The sequence below is a fragment of the Halichoerus grypus genome, chromosome 9 (genome assembly GCF_964656455.1).
Source record: "Halichoerus grypus chromosome 9, mHalGry1.hap1.1, whole genome shotgun sequence".
Taxonomy (NCBI): domain Eukaryota; kingdom Metazoa; phylum Chordata; class Mammalia; order Carnivora; family Phocidae; genus Halichoerus; species Halichoerus grypus.
The window spans coordinates 22180794-22207314 of NC_135720.1; the positions used below are offsets into that span (position 1 = coordinate 22180794).

General features: G+C 40.3%; 1 protein-coding gene across 10 annotated transcripts in view; it reads right to left on the reverse strand.

Moving 5' to 3' along the window:
• Nucleotides 1–26521, reverse strand: part of AIG1 (androgen induced 1) — a 241706-nt gene that overhangs the window by 50707 nt on the left and 164478 nt on the right. For 6 of the 10 annotated variants that reach the window (XR_013441065.1, XM_036106683.2, XM_036106686.2 and 3 more), the window contains exon 4: nt 306–421. The exons of 3 other annotated variants lie outside the window; for them this stretch is intronic. Coding sequence is in view for 6 of the 7 variants with exons in the window: in XM_036106683.2 (XP_035962576.1) it covers nt 306–421 (116 nt within the window). In the remaining variant the exon portion in view is untranslated. Of the gene's footprint in view, nt 1–305; nt 422–18479; nt 18984–26521 lie in introns of those variants that run through there. One more of the 10 variants, XM_036106698.2, reaches the window with a different exon arrangement.

The following is a 26521-nucleotide window of genomic DNA, read 5'->3' on the forward strand; positions in this document are numbered from 1 at the left end:
AAAGCCCTTAAACAATAAAACTGCTGTCCAAGAAAAACATTTAGTTTGAAAAAGAGTTGAAAAATGTAGCCTTGGAAGAACCATTGCTTACATGGGATTGTTCAACAAATTCCTGTTGTGTGAGGTTTGGCATATACTTTCTAAAAATATAAGCATCTGGGGAAATGAGACAAAGCCCAGGTCCTGGACCAAATGAGGCACGCAGTGTGAATCTGTTAGTGATTATATCCATAATGAAATATGTGCCCAAATTTAGCAGTGCAAAATCAAATTAAATACAAAAGCCCAGCAGGCACTGTCCTTACCATAATATATAGCCAACAGAGAAGGTACATATGGCGGCGAGTCCACTGCTCCTGCTGGGATACGCATGGTGTGATGTCCTCATCTCGATTAATATAAAGGGCAAAACTGTTGTGTGCTGAAAAAGAACAAAGAGCAGGTGACACAGATTCTTATCATCGCCCCTCAATACTTGTTTTGTCTCCAGTAGGAGAAGAAATAGTGCAAATTCCTAGCAAAAGCACCACAGCAGAGAGCAGTTGTAAATGGCTCCTCTAAGAGGTAGGATGGACAGGAAAACATGTGCTGTATTGATCGCTCTACTGGTGTTTTTCTTCTCTATCTGAATTTTTAAAATTTTATTTTATTTATGACTGTCTCAGCAAATTTCAATGATTTTGAAGGATGTATAAGAAAAAACTGGAACATAATAAAGGAATAAAAATAACCACTGTTAATATTTTGGTAGATGTCGTTTCCTCCTCCTTGTTTGTATTATTTATACATAGTTAAGATCATACTGTGCACAGAATTTTGTTTTGAGACTGTAGCATGAGAATTTTGGGGGGCAGGGCAGAGGGAGAAAGAGAATCTTAAGCAGGGTCTATCCCCTGCATGTCAGCCCAACTGGGGGCTAGATCTCACAAACCTGAGATCATGACCTGAGCTGAAATCAAGAGTCAGATGCTTAACCAACCAAGCCATCCAGGTGCCCCAACATGGGAATTTTTGATATGCCATTTTAGAAATTCTTCTAGAATATTAACCTTGTCCATGGTTGCTTGAAACTCCATTTTATAGATATATTGGATATATGAAAATTTATTTGACCAATTCCTGTTCTTGGACATTAAGTAGTAAAAGATTTTTAATTTTTCATTTATGAAAAATGTCATGATGAATATCTTCTGTGGAATTCTTTGTGTGAATGTCTGAATGTTAGATGATTTTCTTATAGTTAAAGGCATAATGCCAAATTATGTGTGTACCAGCAGCAGGTTAGGAAATAATGCCAAATTAGCTTCCAGAAAGGATGTACTGGTTTGTACCAGCAGAGCATGGATTTAGATATAATGTTTGAAGACAGACTCCAAAGAAGCTTGATGGGAACTTCCCATTTGTTTTTTGGACCCAGTGGCCACTCTGATGCTCATTTCAGTGGGCCAAGATGGGGATGAAATTTGGTAAGAAGAAAGGAAAGTCAGCTTGTCTTGGTGTTGAAATTTGATGGACAGATATAAGGAACAAAGATCTTCTTAGGTAAAACTGGGTTAGGATATAGATTTATCTTCCATCATTGAAGTTTCTCAAGAGTAAGAAGATGGCAGAACTGAGAACTGAACCATGAGTAAGTTTGAATTCTACTTAGTACCTCCTTAATGGCCACAAAAGAATCTTTGCTCTGCTCTCACTGTATTGTTTGGATAGTCAAGGAAAATGCAGGAAATTGAATGTTATAATTTTCAAACTGTAATAAGTATCATGGTACCAGGTGGCAGGTGGGCCTTGGCAGGAAAAGACATGGTAGTGATATCAAAGTGAACATCTTTGAAGCAACATATTGTTTATATTTATAGAAAAAACAGAAATACAAGATTTTTAAAGAAATACTAAGATAGTAGAAATTCTTTGCTTTAAATGTTCTCCTCTAGATAACTGTGCAGACTGCCAATATATTAGTAATTAGAGTATGGTATTCCTATAATGTCAGGTGGGTGATTCCACAGTTGGGTAGCTTTATATTTCCTTATCCTTTGCTTCTCTATTGTCGTTCTAAAACAGTATAATTAGCTCTGAAGGGAACCATGCAAAATGTACATGTGTGTTGATACAGAGACAGTATGTGTTTTAAAGATCTATTTTATTGTTTTATTCATTATAATCTAGTCACCTCAGATGACATTGGCCTGGAGATTCACCAATGATTTGAGATACCAACAGTAGTTTTGTAATGGTGCATTCATGTGTAAAATTCAAATGTATAGCTAACAGTAAGTCCAAGTCTTGTCAAATCTCACATGGGGAAAAAAACAACAACATTTTTAATGGGAATTATTAACTCCATTTTACACTGAAGATAGTGCTGACTCTGGTGGCCTGTGTGAGTTATAGAACCATGATGACATATTATTTTTATTTGTTAATATTAAAAAGTGTTTAAATTCTACCTCTTCAACCATTGTTCCAGAAAATCATCCATTTTTCTATAAAATTATATAAGTTCAAATAACTAATCTGAATATTCTTAGTTATCTAGTTATCATTTTTTTACTCAGCCTACTTGCTGACTATCGGATGTCATACCTGGAAGGGTTAGGATGTATTTTGAGGATGCCAGACAGAAAATCTCTTTGAAAAATGAAGATCTTTCTAGATCACTTCATTAATGTCATCATCACCACGAAAAAGGAGCTACTTGTTCCATCAATGACATAATCAATGACAAAAGATCTTTTTGTGTGCCAGTTGGCCCAGTGGCAAATCTCAGGGTAACAACATATCATTCAGAGTTTTCAGGCACTAAAGAATGTATATCTACCTGTCTAAAAATGTGTAAGGCAGATGATGTTTACTGTTAAACAGTACATATTGATAAAAGTAAAAGTAGTGTAAAATATTTATAGCAAATATAAACATTGCTCTGCAGGTAGTTAAGGTTTTATAAACTAATAAGATGGTAAAAATCTATAAATGGTCCTGCTGAATCTCTAAGTAACTTTTAGCAGCTCAATTGTAACCCAAAATCTGCAGCAGCAAGAGGGATCATTATTTCAGAACTACAGGTACAAGAAATCCAGTTCTAATCCACTCCCAGGCAACACTCTGCTTGAATGATTTCAGAACCAGGAAGGAAATATTCAAGTCCATTCAAGACCACTTGCTGCACAAGAATGGTAATCCTATGTTTTGTTCACTGTGGTATTGTAGAAAAGAGCCTGGCACAAAAGAGGTGCTCAATAAATATTTGTGGAGATAAGTTAATCTTCAAAACAACATTTTTAATGGGAATTATTAACTCCATTTTGCAGACGAGGTAACAAAGACTCAGAAAAGATCATTATCTCGCCCAAGATCATAGAGCGAGTACATCTGGAGGTAGGGTTCGAGACCAGCTCTGTCTGCAAATGCTAGGCTCTGTTTTCTACATTAGAATTATATTTTTAAAAGATATAGTTAAGTAATCTTTGACTCAATAAACCTGTGGGAGTGGATGACTGAAAATCACTTACGTTGTCACTCAACTGACCAGAACTATTTTTTGCTTGAGCCTCAAAATAAACAAAGAGCTCTTCACTGTGAAAAATGTATTTTGCCAAATGTGTTCTTTCTTGTGGCATATAACCATTCTGAATAATAATAAACAATAAAATCAGCTGGCATAAAGTCAGGACTTTTCAGTGGTACAGTGAGAAAGACGGCTGCAGGCAGCTCTTCCAGCTTTCGACTCAGAGGAGGTCAAGGTGTAACTTTCTTGGTCATCCCGCATCCGGTTCTCTTGGCAGCTGCCTTTGCCATGTTGTCTAAACTCCACCCCAATGAGATCAAAGTCATAGACCTGAAGTGCATGAGCTGGGAAGTCGATGCCACATCTGCCCCAGCCCCCAAGACTGGACCCTGGGTCTGTCTCCCAAAAAGATTGGTGATGACATGCAAGGCAACAGGTGACTGGAAGGATCTGATCATGACAGTGAAACTGACCATTTGGAATAGACAGGCCCACATTGAGTAGTACCTTCTGCCTCTGCCCTATCGTCAAAGGCCCCCAGGAACCAGTCAGAGACAGAGAGAAGCAAAAGACCGGCAAACACAGTGGAAGTCTCACTTTTGATGAAATTGTCCACATTGCCCGACAGATGCAGTACCAATCTTTATAGTCAGAGAGCTCTCTGGAGCCGTTAAAGAGAATCTGGGGACTTCCCAGTTTGTGGGTTGCAATGTTGATGGCCGCCATCCTCATGACATCGTAGATGATATCAACAGTGGTACAGGGGAATGCCCAGCTACTTAAGAACCACAAAGGAAAATACTTCAATAAAGGATCATTTGACAAAAAAAAAAAAAAAAAAAAGCACACTCAGGAATGATCTGTTTCTATTTCTCAAACACAAATACCTTTTATTTTATTATTATTATTTTTTAAAAGATTTTATTTATTTATTTGAGAGAGAGTGCATGAGCAGGGGGGAGGAGCAGAGGGAGAAACAGACTGCCCGTTGAACAGGGAGCCTGATGTGGGGCTCGATCCCAGGATCCTGAAATCATGACTTGAGCCAAAGGCAGACGCTCAATGGACTGAGCCACCCAGGTGCCCCCGCAAATACCTTTTAAAGTTTTCTCAGGTGTAAATACACTTTGAATGAGCGAAGAAAGAGATAAAGTCTGGTTGCCAGAGGGGGCTCTTAAGAATTGCATTGGACTGTTTTCTGCAGTGCATTGTCAATAGAACAATTGCCGGCAGCTGAGTTCCTGAGGTTCTACTGTTTGTTTTTAAGTGCTAAGTAAGATGAAAGGTTGATAGCCCAAGGAATAAACTTTTGATTTAATCTATAAACTCTGCCCTAGAAAGCACTGGTCTAAAATATAAGAAATCTTACCCCAAGCTCCAGTTTCCAGTGCTGCTAATGTTAATGAGACTGTGTTAAAAAAAAAATTGCATCCAAAAAGGGAAGCCCAAATCTGTCTTGGGTTTTGGCATCCTTTGTGAGTTTTCTTAATGGGGTTCAGGTGGGTTTCCTTTATGGAGCAATGATTATCACCATGAACTGAGCAGCATCCCAAGGCAAAGGTCAGCCCTCAGAGAGGACCCACCACATGTTGTCACCTCTACACAGAGACGCTCAGCCTTGAGCAGAGGGCTGGATTCAAGGAGGGACCCCTAACTTAATTATGATGTGAAGGAGATGGGATAAGAAAAAGGCTTTTGGAGGAGAGGCTCCAAGGAAGAATGCAGTGGAATTAAGTAGAAAGATCAGGAAACTGGCATTTGGGATCTAGTTCTGGTTGTATCCTACCACATTATAAGACTTTAGTCAGGTTCTTATACATTTGTGAAGCTCAGTATTTTTTTTTTTTGTAAAATGAGGGGGTTGCATTAAACTAGTGCACCTCAAACTTCAGTCATGACAAAGTAGTGTTTTAAGCTTTGCTATATCACATTGTAGGGCTCACCCAGGCATTAGGCATGGTAGACATGTGTCCAAGGCCCATGAAAATGTTTTAATTTCTTCTACGATCAGAAGAAAAAAAATGAACATTTAGAGTTGAAGATTATATTCATCTTTATAATAATGCAGTCATAAAAGGTTACATATATAATATATATACATATATATGCATATATAAGATATAAACTATGTAATAAATATTTATATAAATATATATCTAAATAAATGTATATACATATATATGTACATATAAATAAACGTCAGAAAGGACCCAGAAATGTAAAGTGCCTAGGGCCTACAAAAGTCAAAAATCATACTGCAGCCCTGTCACATGCCACCTGATTTTTAAAAAATGTTCTTACTCAATTCAGATTAAAAAAATAAATGCATTTATAGGGAGACTTATGAAACTTATAAACTCTCATAAATAGAATATCACTTGATAGAAGATAATCACAAAAATAAATACAATGAAAACTAACTGATCTGAATAAATGTTGGCTAAATATGTAGGCCTGATTGATGGCTTTGATTCTGAGGCCAGTGCTTGATGTGTACAGTGGGGAGGTTAGTAAGCATTAGAGGGGCATTAAAAATACACTAGCATGAGATAGAGACTCCCCTAAATGGAATCAGAAGGATTGAAAAATAATTGAGAGCGAATTACCTTTTCACTACGTGATTCAATATTGCTGAATGCCAGGTCCCTGTGCCACATAAATTATCTATCATCAGAGCTACTCCGCCGATGTACTTGAACAGATTATCTGTAAGTTGTAGCTCTACCTTTTAAGTGCTCAATTATTTGATTTATGAACAGATGTTCTTTTGCCAGAAAAATGGAGAGAAGATGAGTAGGAAGTTGAGGTATTGATGGAGGAATTTAAGGGTATTTAACAGGATTAAAGAAATGGATTTACAAGGCACAAGGAGGATCTGGACACGCTACTAGGAAAGACATTTTGATTATCTGTGATGGCAGTCGGTAGTCTACCCTAAAGGGGAGTCTTAGAATAAACTTTGCTGGGGAATAAATAGGAGGATAAAACTATGCTGCATGATGGCATGAATTCAGGCCAGCTGAATGAATGAATTAGGGAACTTGCTCAAGATGATTTTGGAGCTCTAGAATCTACAATTGCCATCTGAGTGTACAATACAAAAAACAATAAACAAGACCTGAAGAGTATGTTCAACTGCCATTTCTCAGGTCTTTCTCCATCTCAAAATATTTTTTAATAGGAGAGTACTGCTCCCATACCACGTGAACCCCAGACAAAAATCATTTCATCCTTGGAGGCAAAACCAGCTTCTGAATGTGAGGTATGGGCGACCAGCCCCTGCTCAGCTGGATAATAAGAGACCTGGTGGCCCATGTCCACCTGTGTGCATCTGGGGGCACAGGCAGACCTCTGGGCGCGTTCTCAAAGTAATGTGTACATCAAATCTGCAGGCGAGCTTCTTGAAAATGAGATTGCTGGGCCTTGCTTCCAGGGTATCTGGTGTGCTGGATGCGGAGTAGAGCTCACAGTGGTCCCCATGGAGGTGAACCACAGTTCTTACCTTTGTGTTTGTCAGGATATCTAGGGTTTCTTATATCCCTATGGCCACTTTTGACTATAAATAAAAAGGTGAAGGATGGTTGTGTCCGTGGGCGCGGGCGTCACCATGCACCTGCATTCTTGGGGCAGCCCAGGCTGCAGGCAGGGCTGGAGAAATGACCGGACCTTCCTGGCAGGATGGGGTGAGGGAGAGTACCTAAGGTGTCTTAACAACTTACAGGTCTATCACAAATAAAAATATTATGGAAAACCGCTCTAAGATACAGGAAGTTGTACATTCCATATTGTAACATCAATATTTTGCTTACCCCCCCCAACACCTGTAGATTAAATGGGGGTTATTAAAAGCGAGAAATCTTATTCTGTAATAAAGCAAGAAGGAATTTCCAAGTTTGAAGATAAAGCCCCTTGTATTAGCAAAACATGATCTAAAATGTAAGAAAAGGCGATGTCAGAGATGACTGGCAAAAATCACAAAACGCTGACTGCTCCGAACTTTGCAAACTTCTGGGTGCTCCAAATAAGTCAAATGTTTGAAGAATCCAGGGGGAAGCAGGGCCGGGTGGGGACATGCACAGAATTGGGTGGATCTTCTGTAAATCCGGAGTCAGTGGAGGTGAGGACATGCCCGTGACATCGAGGCACTGCAGAAACAAACCTGTCGCGGGCTCTAAGACACCTACGTTTTTAACTCGGAAAACCTGCCCACCTGTTTTATCCCTGCCACCCGAAACTGTCTTTATTAATTTTACTAATTGGTTGGCTCAAAATTTGTCATCCTCCCTCACTGTCTTCCGTAGCAGAGATATCTGAGTGCTTTGCAGGACAGGGAACTGGCCGTCTTAACCACTGTAGTTTCCAGGTCTCCACAAGTCAGATGGAGCCTTCCCTTGGCCTGGACTTCCCGCTCCCGAGGGCTGAGGCGCTGCTTTTAGTGGGCTTATGCCACAATATGTACAATCATGACACAGAATCTTTCCAGAAACTGCCAGAGCTTTTTGGATTGTGTTGTGGTGGAGGATAGCTGTTCCCACTGGCTTACACGGGCATCTCAGAATACGCAACTAATGAATCGTTTAACACTACACCAAAAACTAATGATGTACTGTAGGTTGGCTAATTGAATTTAAATAATAATAATAAAAAAGACTCAGGTTAGAAATGTGACGGAGGGTCAGAAACTTAGATTCAGATGGAACCGATATTTATCGAGTGCCAGGATATTCTGGGCACTTCCAAAACTCTTCATGAGTTCAGTATCCAGTGTGGGACTCGCCCAGTCCTCACATTAGCCCCAACCACCATTAGGATATGGTTCTAATAATTAGGCCAAATAAACAAAATAGTACCACGACTGACACTAAGACAGGCATATCTTTGCAATTAAGAGCAAACGGTCCATCACAGAAATAATTACATTGGGACAGTGGCACCATTTTACTGGGTTCTTATTTTTGCATTTAAAAAACATTTTTAATATGACTTGAGGGCCAGTTAATATCTCTTGCTGAATCTTTCTAAGGAAGATATCCACAAGGTGCTAAGGGTCTGTGGCATGGTTAGGGAGCTTCAGGGCAGAGCCAGCAGCCAGCAGGCCACCAAAAGGAATTCTTTTTGGGAATGTGATGCCAGAGATGACCCATGCTGTACCTGAAATTATAAAAGCAAATTGAAAGTGACCTATATTGGCTTCTTCCATGAACACTGCACAATGAGTGTCTGCAGTTCTCACAGAATAGTACCTCTAATTATTGTCCTCAGAGAGTCAAATGATTACAATATGGTGGAACATTCACAGGCCTGCAGACCTGTGATGGTACAGTGGCCTGGGGGATCTGGTCTGTTCGGGGGGCCACGGCAAAACTTCACGTGGCAGGAGACATTCGAACTGGGTCTTTAAGTGTGACTAGGGCTTCAAGGAAGACGTTCATTCACAGAGCCAAGAAGAAGTGTGTGAAGGCACAGCACACATCACTCAGAGGTCTGTCACCTCTGTAGGACACGAAGGAGAACAAAGAGTTCAGTTCAGACAGGTCAGGTAGCGCATAACCCAAATCATGGAGGGCTTTATATGGACTTTGTCCTGTAGGAAGCAGAGATACCTCTAGAGGCTTTTAGACTCCATCATGGAGTTTGATGTAGATAAGGTAGGAGAAACAGACTTGGATATTAACGGTAGAAAGGGCGAGCTAGAGGCAGGGTGGAGGGCAGATTGGTGAGAGGAGAGATTTCTCTACCAACCTGCTCCCCTCTCCTTCTATCCTTGCTTTTTCTTGCAGAATGGACTCCATTCTCTCCCTGACTTCCTTCTAGAGCTTCCTCAGCCTTTTTTCTCCCCTACTTCTTTGCAGCCTCCCCCCCTAAAGGTCCCCCTTCTACTCTTTTCTCTCTCACTTTAGTAAGTACCATAATGCTGAAGACAACAGAGGGAAAAGAACAAAAAGAAAGCCAGTCTTTAATTTTGCCAAATATATATTTGACACGTAAACACATAAACATGATTTATTTCATCTCTCTGTGTTTTGTGTTGTTTCCCCCATTATTAATTTATGTGCATAAATACTGAATATGCAATAACAAGGATAGGTACCATTTACTGAGCTCCTAGTATATGCTCAGTTTTATGCTAGACAGTGTCCCCCAGTGTTGTGCTTAGTTCTGACAGCAACTCTGAAGCAATAGTTATTTTTACCCTCATTTTATAAATGAGGATATGGGAGAAGGATGAACTTGTTAGAGTTCATGCAGATCTACTGAATGGTGCAGGCAGCATGAGACCTCAGATCTACCTGACTCCAAAACCCATGCTTTTACTGAGTGACACACACTGCTTTCCAGGCTTGTTTGTTTGTTTGTTCATTCATTCAATAAATACTTATGGTACTCCTACTCTGTGCCACTCAGGAGTCCAGGTACTTAAAATATATCTCAGAACAGAGCAGACAAAGATTCTTGACCCCCACAGATGACTGTTCTTGGGAATGCATTTCTCTTAGGCTCATAGAGATGCCCATTGGCAGATGAATATTACTCAGCCATCAGAAAGGATGAAATCTTACCATTTGCAATGACATGGATGGAACTGGAGGGTATTATGCTAAATGAAATAAGTCAGTCTGAGAAAGACAATTATCATATTGTTTCACTCATATGTGGAATTTAAGAAACAAAACAGAGGATCATAGGGGAGGGGAGGGAAAAATAAAATAAGACGAAATCAGAGAGGGAGACCAGCCATGAGAGACTCTTAATTCTAGGAAACAAACTGAAGGTTGCTAGAGGGGAGGTGAGTGGGTGACACGCATGAAGGAGGGCATGTGATATGATGAGCACTGGGTGTTGTATGCAACTGATGAATCACTGACCTCCACATCTGAAGCTAATGATACACTATATGTTAATTAATTGAATTTAAATAAAATAAGATTAAAAAATTAGGCTCATTAAAAAATGAAGCTCATTAGGCTTCAACAGATTTGAAGTCTCTACCTCAGAAAAGGCCAAATTCATTAGGGTTGCATGAGGATTATATGAAATCCTATAATAACAGTGGCTTGTGTGGTATATGCAAAAAATAATTGAAGTTATTTTGTGAGACCTCCCACTTAAGACATGTTGCCAAATAATACTGTCTAACATTTACTGCATACCAGGAACTAAAGTAAGTAACTTTACATGGATTAAAACTCATTTACATTTCACAAAGATCCTTTGAGTCATATATTATTATCAATTCTATTTTATGAAAACGGAGGCCCAGAGAAGTTAAGAAAGTTGCTCAAGGTTGCCAGCTGGAAGGTGGTGGATTTGGGCTTCGACTTGGGCTGTTTGGCTTTGCAGCCACCCTTTTAACCATGATGCTATATTGCCTCTGGAGCACCTGGGAAGACCCAAGGATAGGGGCATAGCCCAGTGGAAGAACTGGTATTGGAGAAGGGTACCTGTTGGTTTTATGGCTGTTCCTAAGAGAGGGAACCTGCCTCCTCTCAACCACCCATTCACCTTGGAAAGATTTCAGGGGCTGAGAGATGAATGGCTCCACATTCAAGTTTACAAGGAGGACTACAGACCAGACTTTTTGTTCATGGTTGGTGGTAAATCCCATGTGTACTGAGGGCCTCAGCTAGCCAGAGGCGCAGGGGTGAGAATAACCCCAATCCACTGACGCAAAAGTCCCTCTCTTTCTGAGATGCTATTCATGCTACCTTTTTGTCTTGTCTTTGGCCGACCCTTCTTAAAAGTGTTTTGAAGTTTTGAAGAGTGCTTTAGTGGGTAGGTTGAGGGGTGGTGGAGGGGAGAGCCAAGGGAGATATGGTCCAGGGAGAAGGCCAGGGAAGAGGAAACTTAATGGGGTGTTTCTGTAGTCAGTAAAACCTAAAACCTCTAAGGATCGTGAGGCACTGACATTTTAGGGAGCAAGTATAGAAGACAAAACCCACTGTTAGGAGCACTCTGAAATTAAAAAAGAAACTTCTAAAATAAGAAACTAGGATTTTAATATTATTTGCATGCTTCTCAAAAATTATTCTGAGCTCAACAGAATCCACTTATCCATATATATCAGCATCCTCCACTGTAAGGGTATTTCTCTAAAAACACAATTCTGACCATTTGGTTCCCTTCTCTAAAACCTCCTCATGATCTTCAGAACAAAGTCCAAGTTTCTTAGAAGCATTGCCTTCGAAGACTTGTCCTATTGGATTTAACTTATTTTTCTAGGTTAATCTCAGACCATTCTGTATTAGCAAGTCTGTTTCCCCAAAAGGCCTCATGTGTTCATGCCTTTGCTCATGTTCTTCTCTCTGACTGTAACCCCCTGATGTTTGGGATCTTCACTGTAGTATATACTTAAGACAGGGTCATTTTCTGCTCATCAAAGGATCATCCCTCATGGTTCTCTGAACCTCCACAGTTAGGTGGGGCCATTGTGACTAGTTCTGCTCAATGGACTGTTATTAAAAGAAGTGATGTGGATACTTCTAGGCCAATGCATTTCCAAGCTGGGGTGATTACATAATACATTAATATACCACATAATGCTACAGTTAACATGAAGGAAGGAGAACCCAATGCAGTGGGAACAAGTTCTTTAGGGAGAAGGAACAGACCTTACTGGCCATTGTATGCTCAGATCCCTGCACTTAATAGGGTCTCAGTAAACTTGTGTTCAAGGACCATGATAGTATGACTTTCTCTTAAGTAAACCCTATTTTTCCATTAGTTTTGTTACTTAAAAACCAAGCAATTTAAGAGGAATAAAAAATAAGTTCCTGGATGCGATACATAAGTAAATTTAAGAAAATACATTCATCTTGAAAGCACAAAAGCTGTAATTTTCTATTACAGAAAAAGGGGGCTACTTTGCCCCAAACCATATTTATATGGAACTAAGTCACCAAGCTAAAGCTGCATATCCACAAAATATGTAGAGTTATTAATTTTTTGAAGTGAGAAACAGTAACATATTTCCACTGACCTTTATAATTTCATCACACTCTTCTACCAGAGTGTACAAGCAGATTTCAGTAATCCTAAAGAACCTTCTTTTTTTAAAATCTAAAGTCAATTAATTAACATATAATGTATTGTTAGTTTCAGAGGTAGAGGTCTTATATAATACCCAGTGCTCATTACGTAACATGCCCTCCTTAATGTCCATTACCCAGTTACCCCATCCTCCCACACCCCTTCCCTCCAGCAACCCTCAGTTTGTTTCCTGTGGTTAAGAGTGTCTTATGGTTTGTCTCCCTCTCTGATTTCGTCTTGTTTTATTTTTCCCTCCTCTGTCTTATTTCTCAAATTCTTCATATCAGTGAGATCATATGATAATTGTCTTTCTCTGATTGACTTATTTTGCTTAGCATAATAACCTCTAGTTCCATCCATGTCCTTGCAAATGGCAAGATTTTATTTTTTTGATGGCTGAGTAGTATTCCATTGTGTGTGTGTATGTGTGTGTGTGTGTGTGTGTGTGTGTGTGTGTGTGTATACCATATCTTTTTTATCCATTCATCTGTCAATGGACATCTGGGTTCTTTCCATGGTTTGGCTACTGTGGACATTGCTGCTATAAATATTGGGGTGCAGGTGTCCCTTCGGATCGCTATTTTTGTAACTTTGGGGTAAATACCCAGTAGTGCAATTGCTGGGTCATAGGGTAGCTCTATTTTCAAATTTCTGAGGATTGGAACTAATCTCCATACTGTTTTCCAGAGTGGCTGCACCAGTTTGCATTCCTACCAACAGTGTAGGAGGGTTCCCCTTTCTCCGCATCTCCGCCAAGATCTGTCGTTCCCTGACTTGTTAATTTTAGCCATTCTGACTGGTGTGAGCTGATATCTCATTGTGGTTTTGATTTGGATTTCCCTGATGCCGAGTGATATTGAGCACTTTTTTCATGTGTCTGTTGGCCATTTGAATATCTTCTTTGGAGAAATGTCTGTTTGTATCTTCTGCCCATTTCTTGATTGGATTATTTGTTCTTTGGGTGTTGAGTTTGATAAGTTCTTAATAGATTTTGGATACTAGTCCTTTATCTGATATGTCATTTGCAAATATCTTCTCCCATTCAGTCAGTGGTCTTTTGTTTTTGTTGACTGTTTCCTTTGCTGTGCAAAGGCTTTTTATCTTTTTTTTTTTTTAAAGATTTTATTTATTTGACAGAGAGAGACACAGTGAGAGAGGGAACACAAGCAGGGGGAGTGGGAGAGGGAGAAGCAGGCTCCTCGTTGAGCAGAGAGCCAGATGTGGGGCTCCATCCCAGAACCCTGGGATCGTGACCTGAGCCGAAGGCAGATGCTTAATAACTGAGCCACCCAGGCACCCCCAAAGGCTTTTTATCTTGATGAAATTCCAATATTTCATTTTTGCCTTTGTTTCCTTTGCCTCTGGAGACATGTCTAGCAAGAAGTTGTTGTGGCCAAGGTCACAGAGGTTGCTGCCTGTGTTCTCTAAGATTTTGATGTATTCCTGTCTCACATTTAGGTCTTTCAACCATTTTGAGTCTATTTTTGTGTGTGGTGTAAGGAAATGGTCCAGTTTCATTCTTCTGCATGTGACTATCCAATTTTCCCAACATCATTTGTTGAAGAGACTGTCTTTTTTCCATTGGACATTCTTTCCTGCTTTGTCGAAGATTAGTTAACCATAGAGTTGAGGGTCCATTTCTGGGCTCTTTATTCTGTTCCATTGATCTATGTGTCTGTTTTTGTGCCAGTACCATACTGTCTTGATGATGACAGCTTTGTAATAGAGCTTGAGGTCTGGCGTTGTGATGTCACCAGATCTGGTTTTCTTTTTCAAAATTCCTTTGGCTATTCGGGGTCTTTTCTGGTTCCATACAAATTTTAGGATTATTTGGTCCAGCTCTGTGAAAAAAGTTGATGGTATTTTGATAGGGATTGCATTAAATGTATAGATTGCTCTAGGAAGCATAGATATTTGAACAATATTTGTTCTCCAATCCACGAGCATGGAATGTTTTTTGATTTCTTTGTGTCTTCCTCCATTTCTTTCATAAATGTCCTGTAGTTTTTAGAGTACAGATCTTTTGCCTCTTTGGTTTGGTTTATTCCTAGGTATCTTATGGTTTTTGGTGCAGTTGTAAATGGGATCGACTTCTTAATTTCTCTTTCTTCTGTCTCATTGTTAGTGTATAGAAATGCAACTGATTTTTGTGCATTGATTTTATATCTTGTCACTTTGCTGAATTCCTGTATGAGTTCTAGCAATTTTGGGGTGGAGTCTTTTGGATTTCCCACATACAATATCATGTCATCTGCAAAGAGTGAGAGTTTGACTTCTTCTTTGCCAATTCGGATGCCTCTTATTTCTTTTTGTTGTCTGATTGCTGAGGCTAGGACTTCTAGGACTATGTTAAACAGCAGTGGTGATAGTGGACATCCCTGCCATGTTCCTGACCTTAAGGGAAAAGCTCTCAGTTTTTCCCCATTGAGTATGACATTTGCTGTGGGCTTTCTGTATATGGCTTTTATGATACTGAGCTATGTTCTCCCTACCCCTACACTGTGAAGAGTTTTAATCAAGAAAGGATGCTGTACTTTGTCAAGTGCTTTTTCTGCATCTATTGAGAGGATCATATGGCTCTTGTTCTTTTCCTAAAGAACCTTCTTCACTGAGTCTCTAAACACAATGATTCCAAGTGGTTTTAATTTACCCTTGTTTATGATAAAATAAATGTTATTCTGATTGATTGGCAAATGTCTAACAGCAGCAATAAGAGCATTTATGTTTGACGTGAAGACATTATAAAATCTATAACCCAAACCTTTAAAGCCCGATTTGAAATGTCAAATTTGACTTATGAGGAACAGTTATAATCCTGCTTCATGCAAGAAGCATTAGGTTAATGCTGGAGCAAAGTACTCTTGCCAGGCATGCGCTGGCATAATTAATCAGGGATACTTCAGAAACGAATCGTCTCCAAGAGGGTATTGATTTACTGTCACGACACATTTTCCTTATGGCGGCGATGGTGCTCCAGAGCTGGGATGCACTGGCATGCATGTTTCAGTGACTAAGCCTTGATCTGTCCTCCTGGATGCCTGCCATCCTGCACTGACATCTGCAAACACTCACATTTGACAGCTTCATGCCTGAGTGTGGTGGCTTCCAAGTTGATTAGGATTAGTTCAGAGGGCTTTTGGACTAGTCTGAGTGTAATCGAAAGCAGAGAACTGTGAGTCTCCAGTGACGTGCACCTAGTAAATGGCATCATTAATAGAGAATGTGCATGTGCATACACACGCATGCAAACTCACATATGTAAACACACCCATGCACACACATGTATACACACATAAACATACTCATGCACACACACATGCATAGGTACAAATGGACACACACACATAGCATACTTAAGGAATGGGGCAGGTTTCAGTTTTAATATTGAGGCTTATCTCTATTATCTATTAAACTAAATTCAAGTCTCACAGAAACATTAAACACATACAAAGCAGCTATATAACTTAGCTCTTTTTCATAATGATTCTATAATATAAGGTAATAACTATCAGAAGAAGCTTTCACAGCACAGAGTATTCAAATGTTCTCCCAAAGATTACAGGGAAAAGTTAAGGGAGAAAGTGACAATTCAGCTCACAGCTCAAAGCTCTTCTCTGTAGCCTCTTAATTTGGCTTTGCAAACAGAAAAGGACACATTTTCTACACAAAGTAATGTTGATGGTTATAGAAATATGGATGGACCGACAGTAGATACTGGGTGGGAGAGAGGCCTCTAGGAAAGGGATAACATCTCTGCTACCCTGGACACAGAGCATTAAGTTCAATGCCCCTTCTAGGGCTTTTTGCAAGCCGTATTTCCCTGTACATTTTATGTCCTGCTTTGGCTGCATTGCTGATTGTATGGCCTACACTTAATACAGATGAATGGGGACTCCAGCGGCTGCATAAGGTCTTCTCTCTATGGGGAGGTGAAGGGAAGACGGCCAGGAAGCCATTCACCATTAGCGAGCTACATGACTTCAAGCCAACAGGAGCCCTTCTGGATCCCAGGCTCCTCATCTGTAAGAGTCCGCGACAGTTGACAGCAGGGATACTGTTCAAGTCCTGAGAATTCATGTCTACATCCTTGATGATACGCTTCTGTATCCAGTGTTTATATCTGCCCTTCCTTCCTCCCTCACCGTGTAAACTTTGATCTTAACACATACAGCGCACAAATAATAAGTGTCTAGGAGATGAATGTCCACAAAGTGAACTCACTCCCATAACCGGCACCTACATCAAGAAATTGAGCATTATACGTCCCCCAGAATATCCCCCTTGCACCCCCTCTTGTCACAACTAATGCCCCCCCACAAGGTGACCACTACTCTGATTTTGAACACCAAAGTAGTTCTGTTTCATTTTAAAATTTACATGAATGAAATACAGTATGTTTTGTTTTTTTTTTTTTTGGTGCCTGGCTGGTTTTGCTTCATATTACATTGGTGAGCTTCATCCATGTTGAGGCGTAGAGTTGTGGGTTTCCATTCTCACTGTTGTATAGTAGTGTGAATACAACACCATTTATTTGTTTATTCTACTGTCAATGATACCGTGACTTCTTTGCAGTTTGATCCATTTAGAAAACATTGCTGCTATGAACATTCTTATGTGTTCTTCTCTTGGTGAACACATGTTGGCATTTTTCTTGGCTATAGACTGAGGAGAGGAGTTGCAGGATGCTCAGCTGTAGTAAACAATGCCAAGGTGATTGTACCAATTTACACTCCCGTGAGCGGTGTACAGAATTCCACGTGTTCCACATCCTTGTCAGCCGTGATACTGTCTGTCTTTTTCACTTCAGTTGTTCTCATGCTTGCCGTTTAAATGACAGCATTACACTCCTAACCGCCATCACCTTTGGTCCCAGGGGACCCAGGCTGTCAAAGTGTTGTAGGTCAGGTTCCCTGTGGAGCAGACCCTGAGATGGAAACCAGCATGCAGAAGGTTTACTGAGGAGTTTCTGAACATCAGCGCCTGTCAGGGGAGAAGGAAGAGGCACGCAGCAGAGGGAGAAGGGAGCGTGGGATGTGGTCTCAGCGCGGCTGACCCATGGCGAGCTCGGAAGCCGGCCCTGCCCTTCAGAGCTACCTCGAACTGGAGTAGGTCTTTATACCCTCACAGACCAGTGATGGGGTGCAGGCCGCCACAGGGAGGGGACCTGACCTCTATCAAGACAGTTCTCCTCGGGATAGGGCGGTTCCAGGAGAGGACCTCAGGAAGCATTGAAGAGGGCAGGACTCCTAGCTGCTGGCGAAGTAGGTCCTTTGTCCCAAAAGGGGCCTGGGTGGCACTTCCCCGCCTCCACTGAACATGGATGGTCCTACTTGCCAGTGCAATCCATGTCTTGGCCATAGAGTCAGCAGTGCAGCCTGCTAAGCCTCTATTTGTGAAATTCATCCAGAGAATATCTACCACGATGAGAGCCTGACAGTTCACAACTGCACCGCAGGGCTATGAATGCGCTGACATGGGCATCGATGCGAACTTAGCGTTTTTAGGAGGCAAGAAGCTGGTCAGTATATGGTAAGATCCCTCACTACCACTTCATTTGGGGGCTATTAAGTCAGCTGTTGTAATTTTACATACGGTCATGCATGACTAAGCAGCCTCCTGGACATGCAACTGGGTTTCTCATTAACTAGGGTGTAGGTGGCACTTCATGCTTTTTACAACTTCTTATCAATTTGTAGCTATTCAACAATTTATTTAGCTGAATAAGGCATAGGCTAGACTGTCTAGTTTTGGTGACCATAGATTTGAGATTCTAGGAATCATGCCAGTCACACGGACGGCGTATTCTCTTGTGAGACAGTGCATACGGGAGGGGTTTCAGGAGGAAGAAATATGCTTCAGGCTCCAGATCTAGATCTTAACAAAGTGACCTTTGGTTTTATTTTACCTTATGGCCTATGCTTTGTTATTTGCACCCACAGACCAATATTTTAAACAGCTTTATTTCCCAAACCATATATATCAACTCGCAATCCTCCCCATTTTAATATAATTAATCAAAGACATACATTTTGGCCAGCTTCAGATCAGTATGAGATCAACAGTATTACTACACAGCTCAGAGTTCAGCCAAATCAAAGAAACCTGACATTTTCATTAGCCTCCGCAGCCTAATCAAGGGCAGAGATACATGTTTTTAAGCTTAAACACAGCTCGTGGGCTGTTCCCCACACCTATTTTTCTTGACCCCTATGAGTCAGGTCCCCATTGTGCAGATATCTTGGGTAAGCAGAAAGATCCCCAGTGTATATAGTGATGACTGAAACTTGTGTCTCTTCACAGGAGTCCTCCTCACTCATGGATACTGGACCTTCAAGGGCTGTTCATCGGCTTTTGACTTTAGGTCGACCCCTTGCGCCAGTCAACATAATTTCCTGACTCAATATTCCTCTGGCTCTGACAGTCATGGATCAAAGCTTTCTGGGAGCCCCTAAAGAAGGAAGCAGGATGAGAGCAGAGTTCACTCAGAGGCTTGAGAATCCTCACTCTCAAGAATCAGAGAGCATGAAGGAGAAAGGACAGGAGAAAGACGATTGCACAGTATAAAGTGAGGAGCATTATGGGCTGTGTGAACTAGATATAGCAACCAGTCCCGGAATGCTGGGGCTAGGAATAAAGTGAGCTGAGGGTTGCACCAAAGCTGTGTGCCGTGCTCTATGAGGATGGACACTCAGGGGTCATGAAAGTGGAATACACTGAAAGTGTAAATTGATTCAATAACCGTTTTGTTAAATTTATGAATATGACCAAGAATAAAAGATTAGGAGGGAAAGCTAGGGTGCGTTAAGAATATCAAGCATCCTTATAGTTAAGGAAACTCAAATAAATCCTTTTGCAATGTGGAGGAGGACCCCTTCCTCTGGCCTTAACTGATCTGGGGATTGACCCACCATGTGCTTGCTTCAGTCTAGAAGAAACAAGGTGGCTTCCGGTATTTGAGCAGAGATGTTGGAATCCGTCAGATGCTTGAGCAGGAGATGGTTTACAAATGTAGATGAGGAACAGGAAAGGGAGAGAGAGGCAAGGGGCAGGTTGCTTCTCTGAGGCATGTGCATATTCTTTGGCTCTGCCTAAATTGGTTGTTGGTCATATTATTGTCTTTGATTGATTCTTGACAGATCATCTCAGGTGATTTCCATTTAATACCTGCAGGGAATGGGTCCCAGCCTTATCCTTAATTCCTTTTAATTCATCACCTATGGAACATTACAGATAAGCAGGATTCTAAATCAGAGTAACGAAGAGAAATGTCACTGAACGATATCTGGACACCCCTGGAATGGTAAGGGCTAGGGATTAAGCAAATGAAATGCATATTGTAAGAAGCACTGACTTCACAGCCTTGCAGGGACAGCCAGGAAGGAACATGCACACAGGGTTTTCAGACAGTAGGTGCTTCATACATCTTTGTGCAATGAGGGAATGGGTGAGGGTTCTGCAGAACACGGTGGATGCTGAAGGCATGACCGGGTTACTTTCCGTCATTTTTAAGTTCATAGGGAGGATGAGCCAGTCTTTCTATAAGGGTCTCTCTCACAAAGCTCTCTCCTCCCAGTGAGGTATATTGTGTTCAGCTCTTGCCAAACTTAAATTGCATCCATGTTAAAGAGGAAAAAAGGCTTTAGCACATTCCTTAGGGGAATGGAAACAATTTATTTTGTTTGTTTCTAATGGAGAGGGTTAGCTCCAAAATCTCACTGTGAGGTCTGAGAATCTGGGTTGAGGACCAACAGGCAGCCAGAGGGAGCGGGAGAGAGAGGGAGAGAGAGAGAGAGAGAGAGAGGCTGAGAGAGTGGAGGACAAACAGGGAGAGGGAGAGAGAGAGGGAGGAGAAAGGGAGAGAGAGAGAGACAGCCAGAGGGAGCGGGAGAGGGAGAGAGAGAGAGAGGGAGAGAGAGGGAGATAGAGGGAGACCAGTCACTGAGACCTCAGCAGGTGACTGAGACAGCAGGAGCCACTAATTATAAAGCCAACGAATAAACTATAGTTCCTAGATTTAGGGCAGGAATACATACTTAGCTAAGTATTATATGAATTGATGTACTTTCCCAATATTTAGTTTTTCTTAAAAATGCTTGTTTTGTTTTAAAATTGAAACCTTCCTCTGCTGCTCAGCACAACCAAGTACAATATCGTTTTGGGGGGGGGGTGGTTTTTGTTTGGTTGGTTTGTCTTCCTCCTTGATATTCAGAAAATGGCACCGCCAAGCTTAGAGTTCACCTTGCTTCAGAGGAGGGAAGTAGAAGGCACAAATGCAAATGACCTGGGCGACAACAAGTAATGCGCTTTTGGAAAGACTCTCTGATTTCCCAACATGAACTGGATGATGAGAAACATAAGCATGATTTCTCATCTGCTGGTGTCCCCGAAAGCTTATTTTGTAACATAATTTATTTCCGGAGGGTGGGCTTCGTCCCCTAACAAGAGCAGAGCATTGTCACTGCGAAGCTGCAGATGTCAGTATCCAGCCTCAGGGTTAACATGGGCGGCATCAATAACAAGGAAGAGGCATCCTTCTCAGAGTTCCCAAGCCTGTAATAAGACTGTTGGCGTTTCAGTGATATACGGGCTCTTTTTATGTTTGGCAGAGAGCAGTATGCTTTGGGTCTTGGAGATACTGTTTGATTGCTTTACAGAAACCAATCAATAACACACAGGTAAAGTTTTCTGCAAGATACATAAATCCTAGCATGGGGAGACCAGCTGTTGTGAGATTCTGGATGGACGCCAGTTTCCAACTGGGGAGTCTCAAGGAAATGATCCTGAATCTGGGGCTTTGTTTGGATTTCAATGGAACATAATCGGGCGACATCTGGTCCCCCACCTTGTGCTGGCTTGGCCACACTTCCTCCGTTGTGGCTCTGGGCACCTCCTGCAGGGCTTCCTGTGAGTGCCAAGGACCAGTGACCTGCCTGTCACCAGCTGCCAATCAGTTTTTCACAGTGGGGGACAAAAAACGAACTTGGGCCCCTGAAGATGCCTGCTGAGAGCGGCTCATAAAAATGATCTTCAAATCCAATTTGGGTTCTGCTGCCCCACAAGTTACTGGACATGAGACAAAAAGGAATTTTAAAACAAACTTTGGGGCGGGGGTGGGGGGTGGGAAGCTAGCAGAAGGGAATCAGGAAAAGCATAGGAAATTGGCAACAGTGTGGGGCACAAGGTAATGGAAAGGTAGGGAAAGGGTGAGAGACCTAATGAATAAGGAGTAATAATAAGCAAATTGATGGAAATAACATGCACCCTTACTAATAAGCAGTGACATTCAAGTGAAAAACTATTTTCACATATTAAATTAGCAAGTCTCTCTTTTAAAATAAGAATTCTCCGTGTTGCAAGGAGGAGGTGAAAAATGCACACTCCTGAATGCTGGACAAAGAATGCATGACAACCACTGTTTTGGACGGAAACTGACCCTATTATCAAGGACCCCGAACCCTTTCGCGAAGACTGTAATTGAACTTCTGGGTCTATGCTAAAGAAATAATAATCAGCCTAAATAAAACAAATAAACACAAGATAAAAACACACCCTTCCTCAGCTTAGTGAACAAAGATATTTTCCCTAACCCTATTTACAACAACAGAATAATTAAAAATTATCTTAATGATCTACAATGAGGGAATGGTTTTTAAACTAAGATATATCCACTCCACAAAATACTACATAGCCACTAAAAGATATCAAGAAAATACTTATATTATCATATTTAGACATCAAAGAACATCAAAGACTACTTATGTTATCATTAGTTTTAAAAATCTTGTTTTTGTTCCTAAAAGGAAGACATTATAATGTTAACAATGACTTCCTTTGTCTGCAGGACCATGAGTAACCATCTTTCTTGTTTCTACAGTTTTGTATTTTTTAATTTATACGTATTATTTTATTATTAAAGATAACTTCATGAAAAATTTTAAAGAATGTATTAAAGAAAATGTTGCCTATGTATAGGAAAATACTTGAATTTTTTTAAAAAAGATTTTATTTACTTATCTGAGAGAGAAAGACGGAGATAGTGACAGAGAGCACAAGTAGGGAGGAGGGAGAAGCAGGCTCCCGCTGAGCAGGGAGCCTGACATGGGGCTTGATCCTTGGACCCTGGGATCATGACCTGAGCCGAAGACAGACACTTAACCAACTGAGCCACCCAGGCGTCCCTATACACTCTTCTAATGTAAACATTTTTTCCACAATGTTTTTTATTATAGCTATTTCCCTCAACATTGTATATGTGCCAAAAAGCTGGAAAAACTGGGATTGTCTTAGTAATATGTGAATAAAGAGTCATAGCAATCATAAAACCTCCTATCTTTATTCATGAAAAATAATTTATTTTTTCTTTTTTATTCAGACTGAAAAGGAGCCAGAATCATTATTAGCTGGCAGAGAGGAAGGGGAATCTTTAGTTTATAATCAGAGACACCAAGTCTAACAAAAGATGTAAATATTTTGGTACTTTGCAGATACAGAAAATACATATAAGGGCACTCACTTTGATAAATATGACTACAATATGCATTTCTTCCAAATGTAAAGTAATAGGAAACATGAAAAATACTGAAAATGTTAATGATGTATTAAGGGGCTGTAAAATAGGAATATCCAACTACATGATTTAAATATCCTTACTGCAAAGATATTTCAAAGTAGTGAAAATTGGATATAAGAATAAAGTTTGGTTAGAATCAACAAATGGGACCCAAAGGGCACATTTTTTAGTTGCTTGTATAAACAATTCAGACTAATATAAAATATTCAAGGGGTAATTAAGTTTTTAAATCAAGAAAACTCAATTATTTTCAAATTAAGAGTGTTGTACATTTTCCAATGTTAATCTTGGTCAGGGTTTTTCAGGCCTACTTTGTATGTCTTATATTGTTTCCTAAATTATATATTATTTAGCACATGAATTTCATTAGTATTTAAAGAGCTTAATTTGTATAATATTAATTGGCAATACCACATTTATTAATTTTGCTTATGGTAAAAATTTTAGAGCATAAATTTAAAGATTCATATGAAAGCATATTAATGTAAAAGAAATATGGATATGGTAACTTTGTATATTTGACTGAACCATATTTTTATTAAAAAGTAATACATTGTCATAATGACATTAAATCCTAGAGCAAGAAAGGAAACATTAAACGGCAAACTAATGAATTAGCAAAGCATAAATCTGGCTCTCCATCTTGTTGATTATAAATAGATTATTATTCACCACTTCATGATAGGTAATCAACTATATTTCAGTTTCTTGATCAGAATAATATTCTTAGTAAATATATCTTTTTCTTTTTCTATACACCATTTAATACAACAAATAAGTGAGAAACACAAGAATATATTTAAAATGTGAATAGAGGAATAATTTTGGAATTAAAATATGGATTTATATTACTTTTCTCAGAAAGACTGAGGTCACTGGATTGAGAGTCCTTCAGAGGATAAGATCAGACAGATAAAATCGCAGGACACAGAAAATGAAGAATACTGGATCCCTGTGGCTTTGCTGGAGGACATTTAGAAATGCTTAGTCACCAGAAGCAGTGCTGGGGAAAGGCCACGTGCCTTTATACACGGTGAAGTCCGAGACGGTTGGAGCGAGCGGAGGCAATGGATGAATCTGATTTCCCTTGTCCACTGTCATGGCCAGGAATCCTGGAGTTTTTGGTTTCAAGTTTTCAAGTCAGTCTGCTGGGACATAAGTGCCCCAATGCATATTCCTTGTGGCTTTCCCCTGCCAACTGGATGGTATCCTGCTTATCTTGGGCAGTCATTTGATATATGATATCTCAGGCTAGCTAATCAGATTTGTTTGCAGAGAAATGGAAAGGCAAGAACTTAGAACGGATGACAATAATCATGCATATTGAAAATTGCTGAAAAATGGATAAGGTGTAGGCAGAAAAGTGTACATTGCATGATTCTCATGTGTGGTCCCCTAATGAGTGTCTGTCTCTGGACCTCTGGGAAACTCGAGGGGAAATCATAATTGTTATACGTCTTTCTAAGTTCTTCCACTTGCTAGATTGTAAACCTTTTTTTTTTTTTTAATGAGTCTTCCATTTTAGTTCTGTTTGATGTATATTGGCTGCCTCTATCTTTTTCTAATCCTGCCTAAAATCCCTTCCTTCATTCTAGAAACCCTTAAGAATCCCTACTTCTTAAAACCGATATATGATCAAGTAGCAAGTTAATGGGATTTCTGGCAGCAATTTCCTTCATCTGAAGGCCACAGACTCCCAGAAGTTCCTTATTTTCTCGCCTCTGCTTCCCTTTTGGTTCTGCAGCTTCATATACAGTAAGATAAAAGAGGGCAGTTTCTGTTCTCCCGCGTCACTGTAAACATCAGGCAGGTCTGTATGGTAGAGTTTTTCCCACAGTAAATAATTCTTCCTACCTCTCGCTTGTGGATGGAGCTTTCAATTTCCTAGAAAAAAAAGTATCTTGGAGATGATGTCACCCTGTCTTAACAACATGAATTTTTTCATATTTCCTATGCTACTCGGATTATATAAACCTATTTACCTTCCCCTGGTACAGTTTACATTTGCAAGTAGATTTAATATAGAGATTTTTTTGCTAAGCCATAATAGGAAAACACTTCCTCTTGCAAATTCTCCGATTGCCTTCTGTTATTTATTTCGCTGCCGCATCCATGGCTGGGCTGCAGCAACTGTGGAAAGCCTCTTAGCAACAGCACCTTGAATGTGTCAGCCCAGTCTCTTTTTCAACACTGGGATGGGTTAGATTCCCTCTCTCTCTCTCATAACTCACACGTTTGCTGAAAGATAATCATTGAGAGAAACTGACCATAAGCTAACCATTTGCTTTTCCCAGAGTCCAAGGATTACCAGCCAACTTAAATTTACTGCACTGACATCAAGGAAGGAAAAGAACTTCCAAGAAGTTCCTTAAGTCACTGCAAGGTTAGAGTTGTTTGCTTAGCTCATTGCTCTCATTGGAGGTGTCCTTAACTAGATTTCTCTTTTTCACCGAAGGCAATGGTAACTCTAAGTAAGTGAGGGTTCCTCTAACTTTTCATTTTTGTGGACTTAACCCACTGTGGGGTTAGTTTAGAGGTGATCCTATTTCTCCAGGTGTGTTGAAACACTTTCAACTCCAACATTTGAAACATTTTATATGGAGGAAAGGTAAGTGTTACAATTTATATGTGTCTTTGTAATAGCTTTATACTTCTCCCCTGTAGATTCTGATATTTAACCTAAGCTACTTTTCAGGGGAAGTCTGTCTGCTTAGTTCAAGGCCACCAATATTTACACGCCACCCCCAAATCCAGCTTTGCAAGGGTTGCAAGTCACCAACATCGAAGAGCAACCAATGCTTTCCTTCTTCCTTCCCCAGTCCTCTGGAACATCAGCTGTGTTTGGGTTACAGTGAGGCTCCCAGGTCATCTCCAAGCTGTTTGCTTGTGTTTGAAACTCTGGGACTCTCATTTTTAATTTTCTGCCCTTCCCCTTTAGCTAAAGAGCTGAAGCCAAAGAGAAAGCCATGCTTTTTTTGTTTGTCAATTTTAATGAGCAAAAGGAAGAATGAGACCAACTGTGGGCTTTCTTTATGCAAAATGTACTGATCAATGAACAAGGAACTTTTGCAGGTGTGAGATGAGAAGCAACTAGTTAAGGGAAGGGCTCTGAAGTTGGGTGTGGGTGGCATTCTAGCTTTGTACTTACTAGCTTTGGGGCAGAAAGTCAGATTATTTAAGCCTCAGTTTACACGTCTATAAAATGGGGTTAAAAAGAATAACTCACCTAATGGTATTCAAGAATAAGACAACATATATAAAGCGTTCATCATAGTACCTGGCACAGAATAAATGCTCAATAGATGTTTGTGTTGTCATTGTTTTATTGTCCCCAGCTGTAATCTTTCCTTGATTCTTCCTTGTGACCACAGTACCCCAGAGGGCTTTGAGTGAACTTAGAATAGAGTGGCCTTAAC